The sequence below is a fragment of the Molossus molossus genome, unplaced genomic scaffold (assembly GCF_014108415.1).
Source record: "Molossus molossus isolate mMolMol1 unplaced genomic scaffold, mMolMol1.p scaffold_m16_p_7, whole genome shotgun sequence".
Classification (NCBI taxonomy): Eukaryota; Metazoa; Chordata; class Mammalia; order Chiroptera; family Molossidae; genus Molossus; species Molossus molossus.
Window position 1 is genome coordinate 47165009 of NW_023425401.1, and position 25788 is coordinate 47190796.

A 25788-nucleotide genomic window follows, 5' to 3' on the forward strand; every position below is an offset into this window, starting at 1 on the left:
GAATTCTTCGATGTGATCTTATCCCTGATAGACTGTACAATTGTAATAAAACCAGGCAAGTTAATACTATTAAAGAAAATGAGTGTAGCTTTGGTGGGGTGGCTGAGTTGGTTGAAGTGTTGTCCTCTACACAAAAAAGTTGTGGGTTTGATTACTGGTCGGAGTTCATACTTTGGTTACAGATTTGATCTCCAGCTGAGGCACGTGCAGGAGGCAACCAGTCAATGTTTCTCTTTCACATCGAAGATTCTCTCTCTTCCTTCCTCTCTCTCTAAAAATTAATAATAAAAAAATATATATCATCGGGTGAGGATTAAAAAAAAGAAAAGAAAATGAATGTGGAAAATTCTCCAAATGAGCATTTTTATTATTACTATTTTATCTCTAAAGAAAATAATTACTACACACGGGAATTTAAGAAACAGTTAATTCATTTAGCAGATATGCTCTGCTTTTACTAAGTTTGGAAATAATTTGGAAAATTTAAATTGAAAATTTTTTAAAAATATTTTTTCATTGATTTTTGGAGAGGGAGGAATGGAGAGAGACAGAGAAAGAGAAACATCACTGTGAGAGCGGAACTTTGATTGGCTACCTCCTGCATGACCCCACTGGGGACTGAGCCTGAAACCCAGGCATGTGCCCTGACCAGGGATCTAATCAGCAGGACCTTTTGGTGCAGGGGAAGATGCCCAGCCAACTGAGCCACACTGGCCAGAGAACTAGCAAAGTATTTGATTACAGGAGAATTAAGTGGCACAGGGAAACCCTAGGAAGGTAGTATCTAAGGATACACTAAGCATATAAAACAAACAAAAAAAACAACGATTTAAAAAAAATTAGGTAATGTGAAAAAAAAAAGAAAAAGATAAACCCTGATTGAAATATTTGATGTATCCCAGGTGGGGGATTGTGTAGCAGAGGTACCTCAAAAATGAGAAAAAAATGTTTCCCAAAGTACTGTACTCTAGTTAACATATCCCTGAGAATCTCAAGTTAGAAAGCACGAACATTTTCTTCAGAGATTATTTGTGACACTAAACACAGCTGCTGCTTTTAGTGCCGGTTTTAAAGCACATCACAGTTGTCTGGTGACAGCACTTTTGATTTCCAGCTGACTGTTTGGTACTCACCGCTTCCCGGTGGGGTAGAACCGAGAGCAGGAATGGCCGTCCCAGGCACAGTAAGGGTCCCTGGCCAGGCAGCAGTCGGCGCAGGCTGTGCCGTAGATGTGGCAGCGATGCAGAGACACTTGGGACACCCCTTCATTGGAGCTCACATACAACTGTTGCTATTGGAAGAACGATGGTGATTTATTTCAGATGTGGAAGTTAAAAGAGGACTTTCAGCAGGAACACATTATAATATATGCCCACAAACCCTTGGCTTCATTTTGCAAACAGACTAAAAACGAGAAGCAAAGTCCAGCAGGGTATAAAGCCAAAATAAATAGAGTTTTCCTACGTTAATATGTCTATAACATTACCACTTTCCTGTTTTAAAAAAAAGTTCAGAGTACCATGTAGAATGGTAATGTGTTTTAGACATTGGGATTCATTGTTCTCTCAGATTTGAGCTAATATATTACAGATTTAAATTATGATGTTTGCTTTTTTTCCTTGAATGCTGTCTCTTAGCAGAGCACAAGGCAGCTTTCTTATTCTTCAAGTCTGGCAACCCATCACGCTGTAAATTTTAAAAAGTAAAGTCTAAAATAAAAGGCATTTTTAAGTTTAGAAGAAAAAGTAGACAGTAGTACATATACACATGCATATACATATACATATATATAAAAAACATTTTCCATACACCTTTGAATGTGACCTATTTCTCATTAGATGGTTTTTAAAAAATTATTTAGAAGAGTATCAGTATTTCTATTTAGTCGTGTCTTAAACTTTCTATATATTCAGAGCTATTCAGCACCCTAAGTCATGAATGAAGACTTCATTCTTCTTTTGTAGGGTATTAGGAATTTTTTATGATACTGCTCCAGTTCCTTTAACTGAGCAAAAAACAGCTCTCAGAAGTGGAAGGGATACGTTTTTAATTGACACTAAATATTTTACAAAGGACTGATACACAATTTGAAGTCAGCATAGAATCTCTAAGCTAGAACTTGGATGCATGCACACACACATTCGTGCACACGTGCACACGGACACACACATCTACACATACTCATACGACATATATACACTACTTAAAATTAAATCAATGAGGACATCATTGGTCTAGTAGGCTCTGGAGGCCTACTTCTGGTATTCAAATCCTAGCTCAACCATAAATTTGCTGTGGAACTTTTCTGAATCTCAGCTTCCTCTTTGGTAAAACTGGGATAATAGAGCATCTATCCTATAGAGTTTTGTAAAAACTAAATGTAAGGGCTAACTCCACATAAAATTCTTAGCATAGTTTCTGACTCCTGAGACCTCAATCAATGTTAAGTAACAGTAGAAGTATACATACTATCAATTTTTAATTGTTCAATTCTGATAAATTATGTGAATCACACCTCACTCTTTGTCTAATGTAAAATAATTGTTTTATTCAGATCAATTAATTTTTCAAAAATTTTGCTGAAAAATATTGATCCCCAGTGGAGACATTCAAACCATGAGACAATAACTGCATGTTTTGACAATAATCATTTCTCTAGCAACATTTGAAATAGTGCTTACTGAGTGCATTAATAAATGATATAGTGAATGCATCAAGTTCATTAAAAAAAACTGAAAAATCTGATTTATTTGAGAAAAGGATACAGATAGCTTCCTGCTAGAAATCATCTTTTTTATTAATCTCACTATTTTCTGCTATATGGAATGCAAGAATTAGGGAATCAGAAGTCTAGAAAGGTCAATCAAGTAGTTTGAGCACTAGGGAAGGTACTAAATTCATGATATTTAAATATATAAGCTACTGGCAATTCGTAGTTCTTTCACACTGTAAAAATAATGTAGCGTGCAGTTGGGAAAATCAAGTAATTACCCTGCCCACTATCTAATTGATTTAATTAAACATTTGTAATCAGCTACATTTTAAGATGTTGTGACATTTAACACTCAGTTTTTTCTGTGTGTGTGTGTTGTATATTGCAATTTTATGGAACAGAATGTGAACTACAAGTTTACAAGTTGAATTAAATGTTGTAACCTGTAATTGTACACTAAACTGCTACGATGCCACTCAGATGCCTTTGTGTTCATTCTGAATTTTGCTTGAATACTTTGTCTTTCTATTAAACTACTGTAAACAAAGGGCTTCCCTGCTGCTGACTTCAAAGACAATTCTGACTAGGGATCAGCCCTCTCGGACACTGGGGAAAATGACAAATGACTTCTCGTTACTTGGCAAAATGTTTGTTATGCACCACACAAACATTTTTACAGAGGAGATCTTTAGCATTGTTGTACCCTATTTATTTTTCTTCGTAAACTTACTCAAGTGAAAAATAGTACAAGACTGACTGTGGATTACTTGCTCATCTGTAACAGACCAAATATGGTGAAGAACACTAACTTTATGTCATTAGTTGTGCTAACACAAAAACTCTTTACTCTGTAGTCTAAGAAAAATAAGTCTTAGACTCTTAGAAACAGCAGTTAACAAAGACCCACTTTATTTTAGGCAATTTATATAAATTAATTTGTTTGTGAGAAAAGCATTACCTTGCAGGGGCAGAAACTTAGCTCCGTGAAGTTAAATGATTCATTTGCAATTTATGGTTAGGTTGGGATTCAAATGCATACCAGTCCTGCTCTGAAGGCTACTCAATTTTTTATTCTACTACTCTGGACCTTAGAATGTTTGTTTCGAGGTAGCGCTGGGGGATGGAGAGGTGCTTATTTTGCACATAAAGAGAGGTTGGACTGGGCTTCCTTCTCAGATCCTTGTGTATTTACATGTGCAGGCACAGAGAAGATTACACAATCCTGATAATCATATTTCTTCAACAAATCCTGAACCTGGATATGGCTTAGATGTGAAACATTCATATTTTTTAATGATATGTATAACTCTAAATATTAGCATTTTCTTAAAAATAAGCATAAAAAAATGTTTCCCACATTTGAAATGTGACAGCAGCAGGAACTCAAAAGAGGATTGATAACTTAGTCCAAGCCCCCGATAATGTCTGTGATGTTATAGTAGCCCAAACATTATGCCAAATTCTTTCCTCAGAAAGATTATTTTTATTTTGGTTGGCTTAACGCACAGTAATATTTGAGAATCTAGGATTTGCACAATGTTGGGATATCATTCTGTACATATGTATGTTCTGCTCTGATGAACTTTTATACAAAAATAAACCTGTTTTATCTCCACTAATAGCTAGTGAATTCTACATCAAAATTGAAGATGATTTTGTGGTAGTCTATAAACAATACTAATTATTTTGCTAACACTAAAATTAATTTTTCAGGAATTATAAATATATTTTTTCATAGTAGTAAAATTTTTTAACATGCAAAGAAAATAAAAGTGGGGTGGGTTTTACCTTTTTGGATGAAATTTTCATTGTTGTTATCGGAACATGATTCTGAAAAATTAGAGAAACATTATGTTAGTAGCTCAAATAATCATTAAGCAGAATTTTTCATACAAAATTTTTCTCTTTTCTGTTGTAATTCAATAAATCATAATTTCTCTCTAAATGCATATATACTTTCCAAGTCTAGCAATACTTGTTTATAATATATTTCCTCTGTTGGGAGTAAGAATGGATTTGTTACACAAATACTGAAAATGGTATATCTTGGAATATTGAATCCAATGAGTAACTCAGGACTGAATCTGGGTACCTGGATCGGGGGCTGTGGAATGGTACCCCATCTTATGACACAACACAGCACTCTGCATAAGACACTGTTGTTCACCTGACAGAGTTGCTTTGGAAAGATGTGTTAGCATGAACCATACTTATTAAAATTTTTTGTTGTTGTTAATCCTCACCCAAAGATATTTTCCATTGATTTTTAGATAGAGTGGAAGGGAGGAAGGGAGAGAGAGCGAGAGAGAGATCAATGTGAGAGAGACACATCAGTTGGTTGCCTCCCATGATCCTGACACATGACCTTTCAGTCTGCAGGCCAATGAGCTAAACCACTGAGCTAAACCAGCCAGGGCTTATTAATTCTTTTTGTTGCAAACAAAGTAATAGTGTTAGGGATTCTCTTTTTTCCTTATTTTTATTAATTTTTAGAGAGAGAAGAGATGGGAGAGTGAGAGAATGAGAGAGAAAAAAGGAGAGAGAGAGAGAGAAACATTGATGAGAGAGAGAAACACCCATTGACTGTCTTCTGTATGTGCCCTGACCAGGGACCAAATCCACAACCTGGGCATGTGCCCTGAATGAGAATCAAACCTGCCATCTTTTGGTGTATGGGATATGGGATGACTGGGATGACCCTTCAATCAAATGAGCCACACTGGCCAGGTCAGGGATCCTCTTTTTTTTTTTTTTTAAATATGTTTTTATGGTTTTTTAGAGAGAGAGAAATATCGATGTGAGAGAGAAACATCGATTGGCTGCCTCCTGCACACCCTCTACTGGGTATGGTACCTGCAACCTGGTCATGTGCCCTGACCAAGAATCAAATCGGGACCTCTCAGTCCATGGGACAATGCTTAATTCACTGAGCCACACCCATTGGGCAGAGATCCTCTTTTCATAAATGTAAACTAGTTAAAGAACCTAAGAATTTTCTGAAATAGTAATTCTTTTTGAAAGTTACTCTATTCATAACTTTACTTTTAATTATTAATTACTTTTAAGGATCAAATTTTAAACTTGTGATAACCTGATGAAGGTCTGTGAAATTTTATTTGATCAACTCAAGTGGGAGCAACCTCTCAAAATCAACTGTGCCCACAATGATTTCACTTTCGGGAGCTCTGTGTTGTTATATTTAAAAGATAAAATGGTGATACCTTTAAACACTCTATTACAACAAGTTTTGATCATTGCTTAGAAATACACAGGCATACAAAAGAAAGTATTGCAACTGTGTCAACCTAGGCAACTTCTAATAGTTGCATCTCCAATTCTAGTTAAGTTTAGGAAAGCTGGACATATTTTCAGAAAATATTTTGAAGAGGGGTTAAAATAAGAGATTTTGGTTCTGCACAGTATAAAAAACAAAGTGCCCAGGTTTATAAAGTTACATTGAGTTTTCTGTAGTATATCAGTATAACACTTAACTAAGGACTCTTTTCTATTAAATGCATTATTTCCTGACATGCCCATCACAGTATATCATATACACCCAATTATTTGTATCTCACCTCAGAAAATGTGACAGAAACACCATGTTGAAGACAGTAACTGTACTTGGTAACTGTATCTCTCAATTTAACCACATCATTCACTGGCACACGCATCCGTAAGAAAGCGAGAACGTTTTTAGTCTCTCTCGGGCTGATGTCCCCCACATACATTTTGACTGACTCTATTTTTCCACTGAGAGGTTATGCTTTGTGATGATAACACTAGCATGACTTGTATAACAGACCATAGTGGTTTGCACATGATCAGAAGACCTCACGATTCTTTGAGGCCTTTTCATAACATGTATGTTTGAGTTTGTGTCAAACTCACTTAATTAACATTTCCTGATTACCAAAGAAAAATATTTCAGAATTAAAAATGAAGTGCTGCTATATGGCAGTTTTGCTATCTTTAAGAGAAGTTCAGAATAAGGTATGTTATATTATTTTGGCTAGCCAAGTTGTCCCTACTGAATGAGAAAAAAATACATTTTATATGTGATAGGCTTCTAGTTAATCTAGGGAAACAACCAATTTCTTTACAGAGGAATGCATAGCAAAGGCATTTGAAAGCACATGGTTAACGTTTAATGAGAACAATTTCAATGTACTGATCATAAAAAAGGTTATGACAAAGTGAGCAGTATTAAAAATTGTAAATTTAATAATATTAGCAAATTTGTCTGAGTTCCTCATATTTTACATATGATTCATTTAAATAAAATATTCCTTCACATTTAAAATTCATTAGCATAATCTAACAGCATGGCATCTTGATTACTTATGAGCTTGTAAATTCAATATTTTTGGTGACTGTGGTAATGTATATTAATAAGTCAGTACATTCTGAGTCCAATAAACTAAGCAAAGCAACCCAATGGACAAGCAATAGTCTGCCCCCGAGTTCTGAAATGCTACTTTTACTCAGTAACAGGCTGACTCTAGCCTTTTGGTGTCCGTGGGCCAATGTTTCTTAATTGTTTAAGTTGGAAATGGAATGCAGTAGAATTGATTTTATGTCAAAGTTTCTTTTTCATCTTAACAGCTCCTCTGTCTGTGTCTTTACCCATCTTTTCAAAGTGGATAAAAGAGACCACTTGAACTACAGTGACCTTCACCTTGAGGAGAGAAAGATGTGCAGGACACCACAGATCCGCATTCCAGCTCACAGACCGTAGAAAACAGGCTCTGCCCTGACCAGCTAAGCTCACCCGGCACCAAACTTCCTTCTGTGTGTCTTTCTTGTCGTGTTTTGTTTTTTATATTTTTTAATGCCCAATTCAAGGACAGAAAGAATAATAGAGTGAAATCTCAAATTCAGAGAGAAAATAAAGTTTTGCATGATTAAGAAACATTTGTTTTACTTAATTAAGGTGACATTTAAATTGAAAGCAACTAAGAAAGAGAAAAAGTAGTTTTTCTTGAAACTGGTGACTAAGAAATATGGGAAAGTCTATCTAACAATCAATAATGGGAAAGTCGTTGGCTTTCAGTGGTTTATAAAGATAGATAAAAGCCCCTTCATGGCAAATCTTCTAGACCTTGACCACAAGAACTCATTTAAAAAATAATAATGATGAGAAAAATTCTTCAAGTTGTGATGATAGCTAAAAAAAATCAAACTAATTCTATTATGTTAACATAGCTTAAAATGCATAAAAATGCTTCAGAAAAATATTTGTTCTATATTTCTCATTTTATCTGGTATTTCCTACACTCAAAATTTATAACATTCTTTATTTGATCTTTTATAGAATATTATTTTCCTTCAAAGTGTCTGCAAGAGTAAAGGATTCTGTTCATCGTGAATGTTCAGGGACGAACAGAAGGGATGCTCAGACCTTAAAGACTTCCAGCTCCTCCAGAATGAGCTCACCGCCCGCAGAGCTGTTTGTGGGAAGAACCACCACCTTCTGCACGGTGCCCCGATCTAAATCAGAGGAAGAAACAGTGAGATCTTACAATACTTTTTTTGAAGGAAAGAAAGACACTTAGACATAAAATTACTGGCTTGGGATGTAAAATATTACTCTTTTGTTACATAAACATTTTTAACTGTATAGTTATGCCACTCTATGAATCATAGATATTTTAGATTTGAAAGAAACTAGTTGATATTCAGCAATGTGGAATGAAAGCGAATCTTTGAGTGATTTGATAAAGTAACAATACATTGCCTCCAAAATATGTTTTAATAAAATAATTAATGAGATATATCATAAATATCAAGTCATCATTCCTTAATGTATGAGCATGTGCCTGAGAACCTTTAATTTGGAAAGGTAAATGATCACAGATACTGAAACATTTTTTAATTCTGTTGACAAATGTCAATGAGAAGAGTTAACCTGAACTGAGTTATGTAGGACTTTACGACTAGGAATCATTTAGTGATGAACATGACACAGCTCAAGTCTCACATCTCAAACTGTCCTCTTTTCCACAGGCCAGAGATACTCTGACATAATAGATTCATTTCATGTTTATAGTTTCTACGTGATGAACCTAATAGAAAGACTCAAAATAATTCATAATAAAAAATAAACTTTACTTTAAAAGGTTACCAACTAAAAACTGAAAACTTATTTAAAATAAAATAAAAATTTATCTACAGAACAAGACTTAGAGATTTTTCCAGAACAATCCTTGAATTTTGTGAGGATAGAAAGTATCTGGTCTTTGAAGCATGTGATCCTAGATGTTTTAAACACTCTGTGACTTAAAATGCATTTCTTCAGCCACACTAAACAAATAAATAACAATCCCGAAGCTTTGCAGGCTCTAGGTATAATTCAAACATTTAAAATAGTTTAAACTGATTAGCTCCCTTAGAATAAGTCCTGATAACAACCTGTTCTATTGCCTTGGAAGATAAGGAGCGCAAGTATATATTGGAAGTGAAAAAACATTTGAGGATGCCATGCAGAGACGTCACAACTGAAAACTGATGAATGTGGTTGAAGGTGTTTCCTAATTTCTGTTAACAGTTCATTACAAAGTGCAGTGGAAAATTCTGGGGAATAGAATATACTAAAAAAACAAACAAAATGAAATCCTTGAAATTATAACAAGGCAAGTGTGTGTGTGTGTGTGTGTGGTGTGTGTGTGTGTGTGTGTGTGTGATGGACCAATGTGTAAAAACATCTTTGTTTTAGGTCATGTTATCAGAAAGGTCATACTTCTTATTTTTTAAGAAATCACAACAGAGTTTTATGGTTCCCTGCTGCAGCTGGTCAGGATCACTGCCATCCTACATGACAGCAATGAGTCGAGACTGAGCAGGAACTGTGTTTAATCCTAGTCCCAAATGAAACATCATAAAAGGAAATCTTGATTATAGGGGGTTCCCAAAGACAAAACTCAGCTCTGACTATAACTAATGAGCATTCTCAAGTGAGACAACTGGTTCCTTTTTTACCCAATGTCTTAACTTACTACGAGAGCAAAACTTCACATAAATCATTATTTCCTCTGAAAGAACCCATAACAAACACATATTATTCATGCCATATATAAGATACTACAAAAATAGCAGCTTTAAAAAAATGCTCTTAAGAAAAGGTAATGCAAAATCTGCTTTTTCTTCATTTGCAATAAAAGTTAGAACATCTTCCTTTTAGGTGTTTTTTTATTTTTTGCTGGTAATGATGAGTAAATTTTCATTTTATTTTAGACCAATACAGGAAAATATATTTTTTCTACCAAGTAAAACTGAATGTAAAGTTATCTAAAACTCTTGCAAAAATATAATTAAATTTAAGTATTGGTAATAACACTGAAAATGAAGTTTAAATAAAATTATATAAATGAAAGATCCACATACAGAAAACAAATATTTATTGGATACTATGTGAGTGGCTCTGTGATAAAAATGCATTACTTAAATCTAACTTTCAAGGAAATAAAGATCCATTTTAATTCTTTTACTTTTCTATGTTTAGACTTGTATTGGTACTTTAGGAACTAGCATTTCTGCAGAGCCCTTCATTGCACCGATTAAAATTGAATCAGTGTATAACAAATGAACATATTTGCTCTTATTATAATTACACACATTAAAAGGTTTTTATGCATAAGTTGGAAGTCATTCAAATTTGTGGTTTCAAATATGAATGGAATAGGTTTACATCCCTGTGCTTTTGTTAATCATCACTATAAACAATGGTTCATCCAGGTTTTATGAAACACTCAACTTTTATAGTTTGGGGGATATTCTTTAAATAAATTAATATAAAAATACAAACAAAGAGTAGTTTAAGTCTTTCCCAACAAGTACAAATGAGGAACTCTAAAGGTATGGTCAATATACTTGTGATAATTTGCCTAATTTTTTAAAAAAGATTTTCTAAAACTGGACAATGATATATTCTTTAAATTGAAGAAGTTCTAATAATCTAGTATCTACAATATCTTATTACTGCAATTTATTGTTCAAGATCACTCCTTCACATGTCAGCAAAAGGCTGGAACATTTCTTCTTCAGTTGAATATAAACAGATCAACCTCTTTGTTTCATTAATTCATTGGCCTTCTTTTACAGCTACCAAGATTATGCTCATTTTGTTTTTCACATGCCTCCAAGTTTATCTTTGTACCCTCCATACCTCTCTCTGTTCCAAGCATGATTACTACCTTCAGGCACACTTTATTCAAATTAAAATCCAAGTCACATCCCCTTTCTCTGCATACCCTGCAGTTTGGCATTATCCCATTTAAAAACTGGTGCTCAGAATTATATAGTATTTTTGTGATGATGCCAGATCTCACTGAGAGTGGATTATTAAAAGCCACAGTAATAGTTCTAACTTAGGGTGACTGCACTGAATCTCTAGGACTTGGAGCCTCAGAAACACATATCCCAACTGTAGTGTACACCGTTTGCACAGTTTCATTCTGGATGTCTTTATATTTCTGCTCCTGTTACAAACTGCCTGATTCCCACAACCTTTAGTTCAGATTCTCAAGAGACAGTTTTCATTTGGTCCAATTTAATCATGACTGAAGCACATCACAGACCAATACTTAGTAGACGGCTCTGTTGTCAAATGCTTAAGTGTCATTTCAATCAGTGGTGGCACTGGGAAAGTCAGTATACATAGAATCACCCACAGCTTCTCCCTAAGCAGCGCCACATTAATAGGATGGTTTTTCTCCAAATGCAGAATTGGTAGAATCCTACAATTTTCTTTTCAAAACTGACTCACAAATCCTTCAATTCCCTATAGTATAGAAAATACTTCAGAGGTATCTTTGGACTGTATCATTCACTACTAAGTAAATAGGTAGACGTGGGTCATCTTCCTTCCATTTTCACTCATTGATTCAACAAGACATTTTTTAACACCTTCAGTGTGTCAGGCACTGTATCAAGTATGTATGCAGAGATAAATAGGCCTAGCATTCCAGAGTTCACAGTTTATAATTTATGGTTTTTGGAGTAGCAGGTGTGCTTCCATTAAAATGTTAGTCATTGAAAAATATACATTTTAGAATATCTGCAAAAATCCCAGTCACATGTCTCTGTGTCTTTTAGTTTGATGACAATGTAGTTGTCAACTGTCTTCCTTCCTGGGGTAGTAAGAATGGCATTCCTTGAATGGACTCACAATATGAATCATTTTTATTATACTGCAGAATCGGGATATTGCTTTCATGTCCTTGGGAAAAGTCCCACACCTACAATATAGTTACAGTGAAGCAGATCACTTCCTTTTTTCCTTAAACCTCAGTTTGCTTGTGTGTACAATGTAAGTAATAATTATACCTTTTATGACAAAGACCTGTTACTAAGGCCTACCCTGAATCACCTCCCCTTCTTTTGATAATAACACCCTGAGACTTTTGGGAAACAACCCCTTTTTCATTTTCAGTCTGCATAGTTAAGGAATGCTGCAACACCTTTCAGCGCCAGGGAGACACACAGGACTCAGGCTGGTCCCGAAGGGCATTCCTTTGCTCTGTGATTCATGCCTGAATGAGCATAGAACAAGTCTGGGCCCAGCTGTCCTGGAGAATTAGAGGTGGAAACCTCTTTCTTTCTGAGATCGGGACTGATAGACACATAAATCAGGACGTGCTGAGGATTCATGTTGTGAGTATACCAAGGAATACCATGCCCCAAGAAGGAAGACATTCGATAACACATTGTCAGGTTCAAATGAAAGGATACAGAGATGGCTTTATGTAGACATAAGTAAATGGAAGTTTTATTGACATTCTAACATGCGTATCTTTCTATGACTAACATTTTAATGGGGGCACACATAAATTCCTAACATTATTTTAGCACAAAATCAGCTATGTCTGAGGCTGCCTCCTGCATTTCCCAGTTGAACACATACCAAAAAAACAACATATTTTTTAACTAGTTTGAGTAAGTGTGGTCACTTACAGTTGAAAAGTTCTGATTAATAAAAACTATATGAATAATACATGGAAATTGCTTAGCATAATGTCTGGAACATAGTCCGTCCTCAATAAGTCCAAATTATTTTTTTATTTGTACCTCAGCCACTTACTAAATTTTTGACATTACTGGAGTCTTCATATTTTTCTTAATCCTATTTTTCATCTATGAGCTATAGATAATAGGCACACATTGAATATATTAAAGCACTGTTACGTGAATCAAGCAAGATGAATCTTACGTGTTTTATATAATGTAAACCTACATACAGAAATAACATAGTAGACTCACCCACCCACATTAGTGATTTTAATTATCTTTTGTTTTGAATTTTTTTAAAAAATTCCTCAGACAACCTTTTTCCCTGTTTCATGTATTTTATGCCACCGAAAATTTTTTTCTAATATAAAGAGCATAGCAATATTATCCTTAAACCTTTCCACTGACTGCAGACAAGAGAACAGCTTGTATTTATAGCACAGCAAGTGTTGACTGTCTCAAACAAGTGATCAAACATAGCTCATTACCCAGCGCGTCATTCAACTAGTCATTTGTACATCTAATCTGCCGAGTCTCATTTTAACTATAGTCCTTAGGGGGTTTGCATAGAAATTTCTGTGCCGAACTGTCTTCTTATCACTATGCTTCTGGTTGCCTAGGGATTGGGGTGGGGGTGAGGGGGACCACTGTCTCCTTAATCTATGAAAATATTCTCATTAGGTCCTGCTTCATGTGTGCAAGATCTGTTCAAATCACACAAGTTCCTGTGATCGAAAGGGCCCATGCTTGGTTTAATGCTCTGCTGTTACCTTCTTGAGATTCTTAATAATTTTTAAAAAGGGACCCTGAATTTTCATTTTGCACTGGACCCTGCAAATTATGTAGCAAATCTGATTCTAGGTGCTAGTAATCAATAGCAAGTTGTGCCAGCTAAGGTGTGGTCTTATTCAATTTAGTAAAGACCAACATACAAATCCCAAAGTCATATACTCAACCCTTTTCTCCTTTCTCTTTCTCCACACATTGTCCCTAGATGTCAGCCTAAGCAGCCCTATGCAAGACTTCAGAGGCTATTACAGGAAAATCAGCTCTAGTTCATCAATTAAGACCCGTATTGTAAAGATGAAATCACTATATTTGTTAAATGACATCTCTTCCTTTATTATAATTTTCTAAATCAATCTGTTCATTCAAATAAAGAAACATTTTAAAGCCTAAAAAGGCCCACAAAGGCTCTGTTTGGCAAAGGAAAGCTTCATAGATAAACAAAGAAGAATGACTAGACATCTAGCATTGTTAGTTTCTGTAATCAGATCTTCCAATTGGTCCTTATTTCACGTTGGTTAAAATATATAGTTAAAATAGATTTCTTTCTCTTGTTAGGTGATCAAATGGCTGTTACATTCTTTTAATAGTATTTTTAAATTTGAGAATAAAACTGAAACATGAGTTTATAAAATCTTTACCAGTAGTTTAGTGAATATACTTTTAAGAGGTGGCAATTCTATTCATGAATGTCCCCTTGTTACAAAATGTATCTCTAAACTAGGTAATTTAGTACAACTTCTTACACTTAGCAGAGCTTTTCAGACTCAATGGGTAATTTAAATGAAATAGGTTAGAAATGGCTGTAATGTGGACACGTTCAGCTTCACCTTTTGGGACAGTTAGAGCACCAGTTGGTCATCAGTGGCATCTCAAGTGTCTGTATTTGAGGGAAGCCCTTGGAAATGCTATTATTCAGTATCTCCTACAGTGCATTGATGTTAAAAAGATTGTAGGGTCAGGCCCTGGCTGGGTGGCTCAGCTGGTTGGAGTGTCGTCTCATGTAACAAAAGGTTGTGGGTTTGATTCCCAATCAGGACACATACCTAGGTTGTGGGTTTGATCCCGGTTCAGGTGTCTATCAGAGGCAATGGATCAATGTTTCTATACCACCTCCCTCCCCCACCTCTCTAAAATGAATGAAATATATCTTCAGGTGAGGATGGAGGGAAAAAAAAGTTTGTAGAGTCAAATAAATTTGGATAGCACTGGATTAATGGAAGTTAAGCCGGTTTCTTTGCTGCAGAATCTTTTAGAATAATTAAAATACTTTTCTGCATTGTGAAGAAAATATAGAATTCAGTGACTTTGCTAATGTGTGTGATCCCTAGGCATAGCCTCCCATGTTCTTTTAGAGATCATGTTATATTATATAAATAGTTTGTCAAAGTGTAGCGTTCAGACTATCTCATCAAATTACCTAGAGAGTTTATTACAAATTTAGATGTTGGTTTCCATGTCAGACCACAAACACAATTTTTGGAAGTGCTCATTTTAAATAGACTTTACAGAAGATTTTATATATATCCTAAACACTCCAGAATCATAGAAGATGAACAATATGATTCTTTCTAACCTATTTCAATTCTTGGCAATGGTCGCATCTGTCAAACAAGAAGTTATTAAAGTAATTATATATAGATATAGATATATATTTAATTTTTATTTCTGCTTAAATTAAGTTAAAATAACATATTTTGCTAATACATAAAGTTAATGACTAATTTTTACTGCACTAAACTATGTTAGGATTTTCCCCAAATAAAATTATAATAGAAAGTTTCAGCTATTTTGAAAATCAAGGTATATACATGATTTATGAAATTACAAAAATATCCACTTAATCTGAAGTAATCTGAAGCAAACACTGAAGTAATGATAAAACCTAGAATATGCATGGTTATAAAGAAACAGATGTTTTAAAACACTTTTGGTAGAAATGTCATCAGAAAAATCTTTCTGGTTGGCAAAAAGGCAGCTGGCCATGATGGAGTAACCGATGCCAGAATAGCCTGTCTGTAGTAAACAACTATGCAACTGGACAAACCATATGAGGTAATTCTTTCTAGGTAATGAGTAATAGACAGCACAAGACTAAAACAAGGGAAACTCACGTGAAAATCTTCACCATCACCCAACTTTCTGCTTGGGAATAATTTCCCAACAGAGGTGCAGAAAATTGGTGTCCAAGTAGTGCATAGTGGTCCCACTGAGATGAGGAGAAAGATACCAGAATTTGGGGCAGCAGAAACTAATAAATTCAATAGCACATGATATCAGAGAGAGGGAACTGCCCAGAAAGTGGTCCCAACGTCCATGTAGAAATCTGCTGTGAGTCTGTAGCTGATTCCTGGACTATATATTTGCAGGATGAAACCACTCAAGACTTAACAGAACTTAACAGGTTGCAGCTGCTATAGGGACAAGGAAATAGACAAATTTTAGGTTCAGCACTTCTGAGGAAGAGCAGTGCTGCGTGAAGTTGGAGTTCTGGCCCAACCACAGTAGACAGATCTTTTTAACACCTTGTTAAAACTCCTAGCATCCAGTGGATGCAAGAAAGGCTGAGCCTAGAAGAGTAAGTGCCACTTTCTAGAGAAAGATTTACTTTAGACCTGTCCTAACAAAACCTGCAACCAAGATCTGATAAGACATAAGAGAGAAAGTTTGGACTTGGAGTCCTGCTAAATTAGAGTGACTTCTCTTGTACACAATTTTAAAAATTGATTTGAGAGAGAGAGAGAGAGAGAGAGGGAGAGAGAATGAGAGAGAAAGGGAAAATGTCGATTTCTTGTTTTACTTATTTATGCATTCATTTATTGATTTTTGTATGTGCCCTGACAAGGGATTGAACCCACAACCTTGGCATATTGGGATGATGTTCTCACCAACTTATATACCTGGCCAGGGCCTCTTATGCATAAGAATTTTAATGGAGATTAAAACTAATTCAAAGAGATCAACTAATAATTGACTGCCTGCAATAACAAGAAGTAGCCCTTTCAGAGAAGATAACTGAACCTAAATCTAAGGTATTATTTATAATGTCCAGTATTCAGCAAAAACAAAAATGGTTATACATGGAGAGACAGAGAGAGAGAGAGAGAGAGAGAGAGAAGAGCAAGCACAGGGCTGGATCAGCAGTCAAAAATAAAAAGAAGTCAAGATTACCCAGACATTGGATTTACATATAGTAGTTATTATAGCTATTATAAATAGGTTCAAAAAATTAAAAGGAAACTCTGAAATGAAAGGAAGATATGGTTATAATGAATAAATATAAAAACTCAGTAAGTAAATAAAAACTATAAAAGTCAACTCGATAATTTAAAACTAAAGTACAAAAACTGAAATAAAATATTATTTCCATAGACTTAATAGTAGAGATTGAAAAAAGTAAGAGTCAATAAACGTGAAACCAAAGGAATAGAAGTAACCCAGCTGCAAGAACACAAAGTGATGATCAAAGAAAGTGAAGAGGTTCCTCTGGGCATGTGTGGCATTATCAAATGGTCTAATATATGTGTAATTAGAACCATGGAAGGAAAATAAGGCGATATTGAGGAAGAAAAAAATATGAAGAAATAATGGCTGAAAATTTCCCAAATTTGATAAAAATACTATGTTGAAGATCTAAGAATTCAGTGAGATTTAAGCTAAATATATATAAAAAGAACCATACTTGCACATTCTAGTTAAACTGCTGAAAACACAAGGTGTAGAAAAAAACTTTGAAAGCAGCCAGAGAAAAAAGGCATGATGACATGAGAGCAAGAAATACAATTATTGCTGACTTTTTATTAGAAACAGAAGATAACTGAGCAACATTTTTAAGTGCAGGGGTGTGGGGGGGTGTTAATCCAGAATTCTATATCTAAGGAAAATATTATCAAGAAAATGAAGATGAAATCAAATATTTTTTAGATAAAGGAAAAGATTTTGCCAGTGACCTCTGCATTTGAAGAAATACTAAAGGATATCTTTTAGTCTGAAAGGAAATAATACAAAGTGGAAACAGGTTTATAGGAAGAATAGAGGGAACCAAACATGACCCTCTTTCCATCAGAGTTGATTGATTGGTTTGCAGATATGTTTTGTAACTGCTGCAGCCAGTAGGAAACATAAGAAAAATTAACATAAGGACAAAGCTGATTCCTGTTCCCTGCTAAGGAGAACAAAGCCAAAAACTCCAAAGAAAGAAGCGGGGGGCCCTAGTCCAACCATATCTAAAACCACATATTATTGCGATTTTCGGTTATGTGAACTAATAAATTTTTAAGAAAAAGTAAACAAAGACAATGACATTAAAATGAAACATTCCCACCTAAAAATAACTCAGCAGAGGTAATTGTATGATCTTACAGAGTGAAAAAAGTCAGTATTTAAGTATAATCCCTCTATATGAGTAAGGGATTGTATTCTATTTTTAATTCAGGCACATTATCTTTTAGCTGCAATTCTAAATTTTAAAAGGTTTTATTTATTTATTCATTTAAAAATTTTTGAGAGGTAAAATCTGTCCTAACTTGAACTCATGTGGCCACAAAACCTGAACTGCTCTTATGTGAGGCTATTTATGGTCTCTATTTATTACACTTGAAGATTTCTGTCTCACTGCAGAAATAGCACTGTGTATTTCATGGGGTGTGGCCCAAGATTCTGAAGCCTTTTTATCTAATATATCTACACACATTATCTTTTTATTTTCAAATACTCTGAATCCCAAAACACATTTGGTTTCAAATAAGAGAATATAAATAGGATTGCTTTTCTTTATATATTCTACTGTATTTCCTATTTTAAAAATAAACAGATTTAAACAATAAAAATAATAATTTAATAGATATAATTCAGCAAAGCTGTAGATAGAAATCATGTTCTGATAAAAACTAACATGATAAAAAATAAAGTAAATACTCAGTGTGGGTCTACTAAAGCTACTCTACTAATTCAGGACACTGCTTTTGAGTCTGCCGAACAGTAGTTACATTAGAAGGGACACAGTCAGCACTATTCCTCTGTATGCTGAACACTGGGTATGCATGTAACTGGTCTGTGCTGGTTCTCTTTCTGCAGTTAGCTCTCAGGAATAGATAACCATTGTTCATTAACAGCCCAGCTAATAGCAGTTTCTACATCACTACTGAGAAAAACAAAAACAAAAAAACTGCAATATTGTCATCTATTTTCATTTTATCCATTCTGGTTTTGCACTTGCAAATAGTGTAAACTTGAGTAAACCTGCTTCCTGTAATCCACTTTACTTCTCTTTAAATGTGCACATATATAGTATTTGCTTTACATACCTGACAAGGTTGTTCAAGGTCAAAGGAGAGAGCATATGTGAACCTTCCTTTTAAACTTTACAGAGAGCATTACCAACTGTCCTCTCCATAGCCTGAAATTGTCCTTCCTTATTCCCTCTTTACCAGTGAAAAAGTATTTACTATTGTTATATACCAGTTCTTTCCTTTCAGCTGTAATTTCCAAACAAAAGAAATGTCTCTCATATATTACCAGCAGATTCATCTATGATCTGTTATTAAAGTTTCTCTTTCTTAGTTTTTCTTATTATACCGTACTCAACTTTAAATAATAGTATAGAATAATTGTGTACATATTATTCTTTGCCCGTTTCCTTCCACAAGAAAATAAACTCTATGAAAGAAGAGACATTTGTATGTTTTGTTCACTGCTTATGTCTAGAGAATAGAATAGCATGAGGATTCTTAATAGAAATTCTTAAAATATACTTATGAATGCATATATATACACATATATATTTATATTAAAAGATATGCATGATTGATTTCAATAAATACATATCTATTCTGTAGGTACATGTGTATATGTTTCTGCTAATTTACTAATTTCTAGGTAGTACACTAAGGGTTTTACACACATTATCTATTTTAATCTTTAAAATAAGTCCATAAAGTAGTACAATTGAGGACATTATAATTTGCTCAAGGTCATAAAATTGATAAGTGATAGAGGACAAGATTTATACCTAGGTCCTTTGAATGTCAAACCACATTCCCTAATTCTTATCCTAGAATATATCCAAGAATAAATTATTATATATATTCTAATAAATTATTATATATTTAACAAGGTTTGGGAGAAATCCCAATGCAAATTCCAATTGGTCTTTATGAGGATAATCTCTGGGAATTTTAATTTGCCATATCACACTGCCACATATGAAGAATTTTATGGGTAAGACCACATATGTTATATCCATTACTGTTGTGGAAAGTTTAGAAGTTAGATATTTAGTAGGTTAGTTGAAAAGTAGAGTTGTAGGGCAATGTTGAAACAAAAATCTTAAGGCCAATGATTCTACTAAACTGACAAGGAGTGAGTTTTGTAAGTTTTGATTTAGTTTAGGCTTACGAAAAAAATCAGAAAATAGCAAAATGTGCCAATTAAAAATTTTGACCTAATTATTTATTCAACTAAGGTTTCTAGCCTCATAAAAAATATATGTTATATCTAATTATCAAAATGTATTTAATAAGTTTACAATGTAACATATTTGTTCATTCTGGTTCTAGAAGCTAATTTTATCTATAAGGTTTAAAAAAAATTACAATTTAATATCAGAGCAAGTGATAGTCTATGGATGATTATAGTTATTTCCTGGTGATCCAGCTAAAGAGTACTCAAATAGGATCTCAGAAATAATTTAAATTATTTTAGGATTTTGTAAATTACTAAAGTTTACATATACTTTTGATTATCCCTTATTGTATATCATAAATCTTTTACTTACATTTTGAAAACAAACAAATGAGCTTTAAATAATGCGGATGTATGGTCTGTGTAAGGTTTTATTGATAATATACAGGATCCGACAACTAGATTTCTAGATTTCCAAAGATGCAGCATTGCCGTTAATGCCATTTAATCCTTTATCATTTGGGGAAGAACTACTGAGATGAATACATTTTATGGTCACAAACTAACCTATTTCCCTGCACCACTTTTTAAAAAGATAGGCTGTCTGGCATTTGTTTTTATAAATTAAACCACACACAGAAACTGGCCTGGAACATCCACCTAAGTTACTGGGTGCTCAGGTGAAGAGAGAGGAGTGCCCCCTCCCACCCACTTCCCTGGGTCAGCTCCCAGCCCACCACTGACTTGCCCGTGTTAACCCCTCCTACTTCCTCCTGTTCACATCTCCCTGCTTCCCCTGGAATGGTCATTCTCCTCTCAGACTCGGCTGGTCAGCTCGGATGTAGGATAACGAGGAAAGCAGCACATTACAAGGATGCTCAGACCTACCTGGACCACATCTGCTAATCTCACCACTGCTCCCTTCCTGCCAGACATTCTCTTTTCTCGAGGCCACCATAATATTAGTTGCTCTTCCTCTCCTGTTACTTTCAGGATCACTCTTTCTCCATCTTCTTGGTAAATACTTTTTATTTTCCTACCCCTTAAGTGAGCTCCCAGAGTACAATTCTTATCTGTATAGTCTCCTAAAGTGGCCTCAAAGCATTGTCAAGGATTCAGCTGACACCTCCATTGCTAGTGACTCCCATATCTGCATCTCCAGCACAGCCTCTCTACTGAAGTGTTATCTGTAATAACACCCTCTTTGAGTTATCCATCTCAATGGCCCACCAAATTTTTAACTCAATGTGAGAAAGATGTGATCTTGAATTTAAGTATTATTCCCAATAGTTTCATTACCTAAGCAAGCCATTCTACCTCTCAAAGCCTGTTTACACAACTGCAAAATGTTGATAGTGATTCTAGCTCATTGGGCTGCTATGAGGTTTTAATGAGATAATGTATCTTAGGTGATAAATTCGGTCTCTGATGCATAACAGGCCATAGTAAAGGATAGGTGTGCCATGCAAAAGGGAATTCATTACTTGTACTCTGCTTGCTGATTATACATATTCCCTTGATTAGTGAGCAGTACTTCTTTCCAGATGCTTGCCAAGACACAAATCTACAAAAGACTCCAGATACTTTTTTACCTCCCATCTTTCCCAAATCAATTTGTTATCATCTGGTCTTTCCTCTTCTTAAAAATCTCTTGAACCTGATAATCTCACTCAACTCTGACTGACTGTCATTATTTTTAGGCTTAATTTAGGCTCTCATTATTTTTTTTTCGCCTCTAACATACAAAAAATTCTTAATTGGCCTTCTTTTTTCTATTTGTAATGTATCCTCCACACAATTACCAAAGTGATCTATCTAAACTATATATGGGCAGTGGCTGACCAACTCTAAGATGACCTTTAATGAGTCATGCCTTGTGTAACTTCTCCCCTCGAGTGCACCTACAGTGTGTGACTTGCAAAATACACAGAATAATGCAAAGGTGATGGTATGTCAGCTCCATAATTAAGCTACATTATATGAGATCTGTTTTAGCAGATTGACGAGAGAGACTCTGCTAGCCTTGAAGATGCAAACAACCATGTTTTTAATGGCCAATGAAGAGATCCGTGTGGGAGGAAACTGTGTGTGGTCTCCAGGATCTAAGGGCCTCATTTCTGCCTCAGTAAGCAACTGAATTTTTCCCCCAAACCATTTGAGTTTGGAAGAGGATCTTGAACTCCAGAAAGGAATGCAGGCTGGCCTCCACTTTCATTGCAGCCTTGTGAGACTCTGAGCAGAGAGAATTGCTAAGCATTCGAGTACAGAAACTGGGATAATAAATGTGTATAGTCTTAAACCCCTAATTTTGTGGTTATTTATTATGCAGCAATAGAGAACTATTGCAAATGCATAACAGGCTGCCAATCCCTTCCTGGATGCTACAGATCCTTACATTAAAGATCATAACAAACTGTTCTCTATGAAGACTTTACAATGCTCTTTCTCCATATTGCTTTTTGGCAATTCTCTTACTCTTTCAAGTCTTTGCTCAACTATAACCCTCTCAGTGACGCAAATCCTGAGCACACACCTCCCTAATAGCATTTATCAAGTTCAAACAGGTAAGTTCCTTATTTATTAGGGTCATTTTCTCTTCCAGTAGAATGCAAGCTCTAAAGGGCAGAGATCTTAGTCTCTGGTTCACTGATGTATCCTAAGCACCTGTAAGAGTGTTTGTCACATAATAGGTGCTCAATAATACTTTTTAAAAAAATTAATTTTACAGAGAGAGGAAGGAAGAGGGAGAGGCAGATAGAAACATTGATGAGAGAGAACATAGACTGGCTGTCTCCTGCATGCCCTCCACTGGGGATCAGACCCACAAGCTGGGCATGTGCCCTGACTGGTAATTGAACTGATGACCTCTTGGTGCATAGGGTGATGCTCAACCGCTGAGCCACACCAGCCAGGCTTGATAATACTTATTGCACTGAATTGAATTGCCTCTTCCAAATGAGCTCCTTAAATTAATGTGCTCTTGCTATTATTCATTACATATCATAAGCCTTGGTATGCAACAGGTTCAATAAATTCTAAGGAGCAAATAAATAACATCTCTGTGATATATATATTAGTGTGCTATTCTGTACTGGTTGACAAAGAGCTATTGAACATAACATATATTTTTGCATTAATCAGTAAGGACTTTGCCAGAATTTTAAAACACCCAAATTTATTATTCTTTATTTTAGAAATTCTTAAGAGAAACTTCAAAATAGTTTCATTCTAGTCATTCAATTAAGCTAGAATTCAAAGCCTAGTTGTATTAGTTTTATATTGCTGCTAAAGCAAATTACCACCTTTTTTTTTTTGTCTTAAAAATGAATTTATTATCTTAAGAACAGAAGCCTAACATGGGTCTCACCGAGCTAAAATCAAGGTGTAGGGAAGAATGCATATATTTCTGGATATTCTAAAGATAATCCACTTCCTTACATTTTCCAGCTTCTAGAGACCATTCAGATTCCTTGCCATATGGTCTCCTTCCTCCCTCTTCAAGGCCAGCAGAGGCACGTCTCTCTGACTGCATCTCCCTGTGATGAGAGCCAGGAAAGGCCGTCTGCTTTTAAGAAGTCATGCAATTAGACGGCATACCCAGACAATTCAGAAAATCTCCCCATTCGATGCCTACAACAGTAATCACATCTGCAAAGGCTCCTTTGCCATGTAAGGTTCTGGGGATTAGGACGTAGAGAACTTTGAGGGTTACTGTTCTGCCTACCACATTAGTGGAGTAGAAAAACAAGCATACAACTAAGTCAAGTAAAACATAGGTGATTCTGATACCACAGATTCACTTCAGAAAATCCAGTTTCAAATCGGTGCGTTCCAGTTTACACTTCATATTCTAAAATAAAACATCTCTCTTAAAAAGACACACATTTATTTCTGTTTTCTACAATTTGAACTCTTCCCAGTTCAATAAAAAGATTTTTAAAACTTGCCTTTCCACAGAAACCACCCCCACAACTGACAGGTAACTATAGACTTCCTTCGGGGAGTCAGAGAGAGAAGGCCTGGCCGGGAAGAGTGGTAGGCTGTGAATTCTTCTCCTAGGGATAAAGGATGCTGAGTATGCCCCAGGAAGACTTAGCAGCATGTCAGAAACAAGAACAGTGTGGTTATTTCTTCTTGACACACTATAAAAGTCTTTACAAATGTCTTTAGGCTATATTTTCTTACATTCCCATAAGAGTTAAGGGTGATACATAATGAAAAATATAAGGAACTAACAGTCTGAGGAACAGGGTAGTCCCAGAGACGTGGAAGTGGAGTACATACTGACAATCCCCTGAAGAGGGGGTGAGGAGGAGAGATAAACCACAGAACTTACATGCATGTATATATGAACAATGGACATGGACAACAAAGGTGGGGACAGAGTGGGGAGGTTGAGGGAGGGGGGAATCAGTGGGGGGAAAAGGAGAAACATCTGTAACAAAAATAAAAAAATTAATTAAAAAAAAAAGAGTTAAGGGTGAAATGAAGGCAACATACTGGCATGAGGTTTGACTGTAGTTACTTTCTAGTCATGTAGGAAAATATGCGTGGTTAATAGTAAATGAGCAAGTGTTACAGCAAATCATTGCTGTTCCGTTTCCCACTGAGAGGCACTCTTTCATTGCTTGATATTGTAAAATCCTCCATATATACTGATTGCATATGCAGAATCCTTTTTATTTAAGTAAACAGAAGAAGCCAAAGAGATTCATATGTGATTGGTGAGTGTGTAAGACATTTTTAACACAAATATAAGCCCCATTTTAAAACAAATTTGAAATGTGCCAAGATTTAGTGGTACATAAAAATTAAGGTGAAGCCCTACCCCACGTTGCCATCCTTTTCTCACCCCCCAAGTATTACCACCTTCATTCCTAAATACATGCTAAGGAACATTACAATGCCTCACAGTCATAGGTTAAATTCTTGCATAGTTGATTCACACACAAACCCGGTCTGTTCCAAGGCTTCTCTGTCACTTTGTAAAATGCATCTTGTTCACATGTAAGACTTGATGACAACTTGTGGATGGGCGAAACTGCGTGACATGATGCCAGTGCTAATGTTGAATGTTAGCATATCAGCAATATCATCTTGACATATGTAGATAAAATTTTCAATTGACAGTAAAATGAAATTATCTTAACTTCAAAAAAGAAAAGTGTCATAAAGTGATGACGGTAAATGAGGTAATAATGTGTAAAAGATAAATGCTCAAAATGTGAAATCAGACAGCAAGAGTTTATATTCTGGTTGTATCATATACTAACTATCTATGTGATCATAACTTATCTGAGCTCCTCTGTAAACACGGTGAAGGATAAGTGAAACCCATTAATTCATTTATTCAAATAATATCTATTGAGTGACCACTTTGAGTGATGCACTGTTCTAGGTACTGAGCATATAGCTATGAATAAATTAGACAGATATCCTTGCCCTCCATGAAGCCTGCATTTTTGCAATTTCTCATAGGTAAGTTATAAGGGGTAGATGAAACTCAGTTACATATCTGGCAAAAGGTAAGCACTATAAATAAATTTAATTAGCATCATTATAATATTAATACAATAAAATCTGAAACTGGCAATGGGATACTTATTTGCTTAAGTAGAATACTAAATAAATAAACAGTTAATTCAGGTAAGCTAGCAATAATAAATTTTATACAATCATTATATGAGATCTTATGCAATCTTTAAAAGAATATATTTCTGAAGAGTAGCTTAAAGAAAAACAATTCTCCTTTTTGAAATAAATTTTTTCAGCAATGTCTTATATTTATTCTTAAATTATCTTTAAAAGGTAAAATTTAAATGAGAACATTTGTATCTGGATTAGCAATCACTGTATTTTTTTTTTTTTTTTCTTCACATAGCCCT

General features: G+C 35.0%; 1 protein-coding gene across 1 annotated transcript in view; it reads right to left on the bottom strand.

Moving 5' to 3' along the window:
* SEMA3C (semaphorin 3C) overlaps nucleotides 1-25788 on the bottom strand; it is a 178858-nt gene that overhangs the window by 13749 nt on the left and 139321 nt on the right. The window contains exons 13-15 of the mRNA XM_036246675.1: nucleotides 8112-8200; nucleotides 4502-4543; nucleotides 1134-1291 (exon numbers count right to left, since the gene is read on the bottom strand). Of these exons, the coding sequence (XP_036102568.1) occupies nucleotides 1134-1291; nucleotides 4502-4543; nucleotides 8112-8200 (289 nt within the window). The remainder of the gene's footprint in view (nucleotides 1-1133; nucleotides 1292-4501; nucleotides 4544-8111; nucleotides 8201-25788) is intronic.